Source organism: Spea bombifrons, chromosome 2 (assembly GCF_027358695.1).
Source record: "Spea bombifrons isolate aSpeBom1 chromosome 2, aSpeBom1.2.pri, whole genome shotgun sequence".
NCBI classification, from domain to species: domain Eukaryota; kingdom Metazoa; phylum Chordata; class Amphibia; order Anura; family Pelobatidae; genus Spea; species Spea bombifrons.
In genome coordinates, this window is record NC_071088.1 from 135,004,414 (window position 1) to 135,010,850 (window position 6,437).

At 38.8% G+C, this 6,437-nt stretch overlaps 1 protein-coding gene across 1 annotated transcript; it reads left to right on the forward strand.

Moving 5' to 3' along the window:
• Positions 1 to 2,598: 2,598 nt before the first annotated feature.
• Positions 2,599 to 6,125, forward strand: LOC128474289 (transmembrane O-methyltransferase homolog). The gene is made up of 4 exons (XM_053456592.1): positions 2,599 to 2,736; positions 3,455 to 3,731; positions 4,614 to 4,810; positions 5,782 to 6,125. Exons 1-4 carry the CDS (start codon positions 2,638 to 2,640, stop codon positions 6,100 to 6,102), a joined length of 894 nt encoding a protein of 297 aa, XP_053312567.1. The 5' UTR covers positions 2,599 to 2,637; the 3' UTR covers positions 6,103 to 6,125.
• Positions 6,126 to 6,437: the final 312 nt, after the last annotated feature.

Below are 6,437 nucleotides of genomic sequence, written 5' to 3' on the forward strand. Positions count from 1 at the left end.
TTACAACAAAGTCCCCAAATTCAGACAACTTCAAGTAAAAATTACATTTGAACGCAAAATGAACGACCTCCTTCCCACAAAAGGCTGGGAATCCTTAATCGGAGATACGTTGAGTCCTATACTCTTAATGATGACATTCCCACCAAAAATAAATCTTATTTGGAAGCTTGGTGCTCACTCAGCGTGTGACTGATCTACCCCAGAACCATTCATTGTTACCCTCAGCGGATGACCTCACAGAACATCCTAAAACACTGTCCTATCTTCAAAATAACAATCTATTGTATCGGTTTTTTTTTTATGTTAATAATTCTTAAATGGAACGTAATTATTTTATGGATTTTGTAGAACATTTCAGATTTTTTTTTTTTTTTTCGCCCGATACACTAGCGTCTCAGAACACGTTTTATTTATGCAGCAATTGGTCAATGGAAGTGGCTAAATATGAGCTCCAATGCTTTCTACCAATCTGCCCCCCCCAGAATGTTGTTGTAAATGTTTTAATTTTTTTTTTTTTATTATAGATAATGACAATTGAACTGAAAACCAGTCCTGCTAAATATTCAGGGGTTGTGTTTTTGCTCCAATTATTATTATATTGATTTTTTTTTTTTTAATTGAGATTATTAAACTGCCTGTTTAAAAGCCATTAGAATAATACTTTATTTTTATTTTACTATTTCTGTATATTTTAATTACAAATTTAATTGTCTTATGGGTGATTCCAATTTTTATATAAAAACATAAGAATTTCCTTGAAGGTTACAGTAAATACATTTTACCTGGTGCAGCACAAGGGAAAAAAAATAAAATAAATGGCCTTAAACAAAGTGTAATTTTATAATGTATATTATTGTTTGATACAATAACCACCAAAAATGAACAAAAGAAATTGTAAGATGAATATGAGGGAATAATAATCACGTAGAACCCGAGGACTTGTGATTTTCACAAAATGTGGGTTTATGATACAAATAGATTGCTTATTTTGATATTTAAACTCCATAACAGAGGTTTTAGTGTTCCCAACTGATCAATGTCAAGAATTTTTATGCAACATTGTAGCTTCTTGATAGATATTAACATAACAATGGAAATAATTTAAAAGTCAAATAATGTTTTGTTTATATTTAATTTCAAGAATCTGAAATCAAGAATTTGTATGCAACATTGTCGCTTCTTGGTAGATATTAACATAACAATGGAAATAATGTAAGACAAATAATGTTTTATTTATATTTAATTTAAAAACCCATTTTTTCATTGTTCAAGGAACGGAAGGATATAGGCCTCAAAAGAGGGACCCTCCTAAAGCGGTATGGGGCAGTATATACACTTTCCATTGGTCAATATAGATCTGTAGCCAAAACTTTTTTCCTATTATATATACCCCCTGTTCAAATTCAAAAATACTGTATAACGTCTTCTTTGTTCACTCATCGAGCTGGTACGCGGTTAAATGTTACTACATACACCACCTTTCCTTTAAGCCACTTAAGAGTTAAACACGTCTGGCTTTGCTTCCCACCGCCGAGTTCCAGAAGAATTTAATCCCTGAACATGTTGATGCAGAAATACTTTTTTTGTGTAAAAAAAGGTCTGAGCTAAAACCTGTTAACGTCAAATAAAGCCGTGTTCCTTAACATTGGCCCTATTCATTAGCCCAGGCCCTCGGGGCTCGTAGCTCAGGGTTTCCCTCCCCTCCTGTTTGGATACGCAGCCATTAAGATTAACCAGATGTTTTAGACACATGTGCGTATAAAGCAAAGAGAGAATTTTTTTTTCTTGTCTGAATTGAGGAAAGTTAACTCCTAGAGATTTGTATTCCAGTTTCAATAATAGAAAATGGTCCTAATATATGTGATGTAGCTGTATCATGTCATCCCTGAATGCAATAGATTTTCATTGTGACACGCTTTTACATGCTAACACTCCACCATAGTAACGGCATAAGTAGTCGTTTAAAGAGGGATCTTCTTTAAGGGGGGCCTTCCGCATCATAAGATATATATATATATATATACATATGAGTATAAAATAATGGGCACACGTTCATAAACTTTATATTTAAACTTTAAGAAAGAAAAGTAATTATAACCCTAGGCTATTGCTGGATTATAAAAAATGATCCCCCACCAGGAAGAAAATAAAGAAATAAAAAGTGCAAGGAATGATCCTCGGGGCTATTGGTGCACCAGCAATGTCCACGAAAGGTGCGTCCCTCGCCCCGAACACATGAAGCGACCAGAGGACGGCACCTTCCAGCGCTAAATAAACATAATGTAATGATGGCACCGTCCCCTCTCCCAGGTACTCTCTTGATCTCGGCCGAAAGGCTAGGTTTTAAACATAACCCTATTAAATGAGGGTGGGAAAGTACAAGTCGTTTCAACATACTGAGAAACCAGGTGGATAAACCGTTAACATCAAAAATGTCTTTAAAATACCCAAAAATGTAGATTTGACCGCTTAACGTCAAGTTTCATCATATGTGTTTCTGCAGCGACCGGTAGCGTGTACTGTCTGTCATGGCTTTAGCATCTGAAGAGTAACATGACCCAGTGTTCTCAGGTGTCATTCTCTGTTCATTCATCTACATCAGACTCCAACGAGCCAAGGAGTTCGCATTAATTATAGATGCAGAGTCCATCTCACTTAAGGGTGATCACCGATGATTCTTCTGGAGAGGAGGACGGGACGGTCGGCCAGAAAGCTCTTTCGGCAACGTCTACCAAGGTAACAACTTAACTGGGGCGATGTACCTTACATAGGACCCCAAAAAGCCGTAGAATGGGGTTATTTAATTGAGGCATGGGGCATATGGGGTGAGCCATGTCAACGGTGTTTAGGGAAGGGGGCATTATGATTAAGGACAATGTAGAAAAGGGAATCTGGAACGTTAGATGCAATAACTCTCAGATAGAATGAGCAAAGGGCAGCTGAGATCTGTGGCAAAACTAGCTTATCAATGGATTGCCTACCCTGAGGTCCTCTTCCTCCCCCAACGCTTACAAAGGCTGTCTGAACTAGGCAATTAAACAACAGGACTGTGCTGGCAATGAGGAGGAATAATCACGCAGACAGGTATCTGATATAGAGCTTACTTTCCTCTTTGCAAATATTACATAGGCTTATCTATGAATGCAAACCTGTAAAATATAAGATATGGGACGGTTATCTGCTGGTCTGCTAATAAATAATCCCGAATTAATTGTGTAGCCGTTACGGGTAATTATAAATATTAATTTAGAGGTGGGAGGTGATACATTTCGACGTGAAGAATATCCGTCTGCAAAGTTGTATAAAGTAAGTTGCAAAGTTACGTTCCTCAAAACCACAAATGATCTACGTTGAAGGCACGCTGTGTTTCAAGGCTAAATGGCAATTATAAGGGAAGCGAACAACTAAGATGTGAGGTCGCTTTATTTTGTGACTCCTGTTTGTGTCCCTACAGACCCCACTTCTCAGCATGGTCTCACCAGCAATCGCCTTGGCCTTCATCCCATTTCTCATGACCGTGATAATCCGTTATCGCCATTACTTCCTCCTCTTCTACCGGGCTGTGCTGCTGCGTAAGATCAGGGACTACATGACCGGCATCCCGCGGGAGGAGAGAGCTTTCCAGTACGTCATTACGCACGCCATTCCCGGAGACCCCCAGCACCTTCTCAACACCTTTGACCACTACAGTTACCACTGTGAGCACCTGGCGAACGTCGGACCTCACAAAGGTGAGAGCTGTGGGGCATCCTCGCGAGATAACGAATTTGGTGAATTTATATTCCTAATATAAATCTGGAGATGGAATGGATTCGATGAGAAGAGTTTAACGTTCTTCTTTTATGAAGGGACACTCAGGTGTTCCACGCGGCGTCACCTCTATGACATCACAAAGCTTTTGTGTCACATGACAATTAAACATTCCCTGCAAAAGCGTGAATAAGGCAAAAGTATAGAAGAAAAATAGTGGTAAGGATTTGAGTACCAGGAACGATGTCATGAAATGAAGGTGGAACTGCACCTTTAAAGAGTTCTCTCAATTCAGATTATCTCCAACATTAATTCGTACCACTATATACAATATGGTATATTAATCATACAAAAAAAATAATATATATATATCTTTTTAAGTAATGGAAAATTACTAGAAGCCGGGAAATGCAAATATTAATAAACATAAAACATAAAAAAAAAACTTAATATTTAGTATTTTTTTCATACTGGATTTAATTCTCTGTCTATTTACTTTTGAATTGCCTTTTTTTTTTTAAAGTTGAAATAAAGGTTAAGGTTTCTTTTTATATAAAATATACTGCAAGTGCTGAATGTGGAGCAGTTCCCATAGAAACCAAACGAACTGCCCCTACATTTAGCACTTATAGCCCTTGATCTGCTGTTTATAAAGAAGATCCTACTGAATGTAGAAACACAGACATATTCTAGATTGTAAGCTCTTTGAGCCGGGCCCTCCTCACCTGTTGTCTCTGTGAGTCAAATTGTTATGTTACATACTACTTGTTATGTCCTGTCTACCCATTGTACAGCGCTACGGAATATGATAGCACTATATATAATAACAATAATCACATGGGAATATTTCTTTATGAACCCAGGGAAAATTCTGGACCGTCTGATTTATGAAAACGCCCCACTTAATGTACTGGAGTTAGGCACATACTGTGGATACGCCACCATAATCATCGCCCAGGCTTTGCCCCTAGGCGCGCGGCTCTATACCGTCGACGCCAATCCCAGGAAGGCGGCTGTGGCTGAAAAGGTCATCCGATTGGCCGGCTTTGATGACGACACGGTACGTTATTTTAAAAGGGGTGATGCCAATGATGTCATGAGTGAAGAGACTGTATTCATACTGAAATGTTATAAAAAAAGACAAGATAACTCACAGACACAGCCAAAAATATATTCATTAAATTAAAATAACAATCATTAAGAGATATGATCAGCAATTACAAGCCAAAAATGTGGCCAATTTTATTTAGCTGAGATAATTGCAGACCTTAACGATAATGCAAATCTACCTGTGCGCAGACAGGAAAAACCTTACATTTTAATGCTTGAAAACATGAATGCTTGAAAACAGGAAAAAATATTAATTGCTCTGTATTATTAAAGGAATGTGTTTCTTCTTAACTTACCCGTTGTACAGCACTGCGGAATATGATGGCGCAGTGTATGCACAGGTGTACTAAATTATGGGTGTACTAAATTTTTGTTGTTGGACGTTCAGGTTTTATTACTGAAAGAAACCAGAGAATAGTAACAAAGCAGGGCAATAAATGTCACAGGCAGACGTTTTATGTCTAGTGATACTAGTAAAGTAAACAGGAAAGTTGGTTTGTTATTAGATACAAAACGTGGACCTCTAAGGGGAGATATATTTATCTCGTGGACCTCTAAGGGGAGATATATTGATCTCGTGGACCTCTAAGGGGAGATATATTGATCTCGTGGACCTCTAAGGGGAGATAATGATATATTTATCTCGTGGACCTCTAAGGGGAGATATATTTATCTTGTGGACCTCTAAGGGGAGATATATTTATCTCCTAACTGGGAAAATGAGAAGAGACCAACAGAAAACAGACGGGAGATGTTCCGCGGTGAGAGCTGTAAAACTGTGGAATCCACTGCCTGGAGAAGACGCGACTACGTAGCGATAAATAGAGATAAATGATTGAATTTGCACTTTTTGTTAGGGTATACACCAATTGTGTGTCACGTTATATAGCATAACCCTGTATACTATGCCATTATCTGCAGGTGGAGCTGCTGGTTGGTCTCGCAGAGGAGATTATACCCCAGCTGAAAGACAAACATGGGGTGCAGAAGCTGGACTTTATCTTCATGGACCACGGAAAACGCTGTTACCTCAGAGACCTTCAGCTTTTAGAGGAAGTGGGACTTCTTCAGGAAGGGACCATCATCCTGGCGGACAACGTGCTGTTCCCGGGAGCCCCCCACTTCCTGCAGTATGTGAAGACCTCCGGAAAATACCAATGCAAAATACACCGAGGCAATCTGGAGTATTTCCGCTACATCCGGGACGGGATGGCAGAGCTGACTTACACCAAACTGACATGAGACCCCGAAATAAAGACTTTTCACGTAAACCCGCCTTTTCATTGAGCTTGTCGGTGATCCCAAAAACCATACAGCTAGAGATTGGGGTATAAATTGCCGAAACCACAAACATGGCAGTGTTGCCAATAGGGGTCTTGGCATCTTCCTAAAGTTTTGCCCATTACTGCCCCGTTCCTTTCTATCTCTGCCCAGAATCCCCCTATTCATTCCCCTACATTGAATTTAGTGACAAATTTAATTTCCCGCCCTTTCAGTTCAGACAAAATTCGAAGGGCTTTTTTTTTATTCGGAAATAAAATTTGTTACCCAAAAATGAGTCAGCGTGTGAGAGAGAG

What these genes read in the sequence shown, in the direction of transcription:
- LOC128474289 (XM_053456592.1), top strand. Translation starts at nt 2,638, where the DNA reads ATGCAGAGTCCATCTCACTTAAGGGTGATCACCGATGATTCTTCTGGA. An exon ending in TTTCGGCAACGTCTACCAAG is followed by an intron (nt 2,737 to 3,454) that starts GTAACAACTTAA and finishes GTGTCCCTACAG; the next exon opens with ACCCCACTTCTCAGCATGGT. An exon ending in GAACGTCGGACCTCACAAAG is followed by an intron (nt 3,732 to 4,613) that starts GTGAGAGCTGTG and finishes TTATGAACCCAG; the next exon opens with GGAAAATTCTGGACCGTCTG.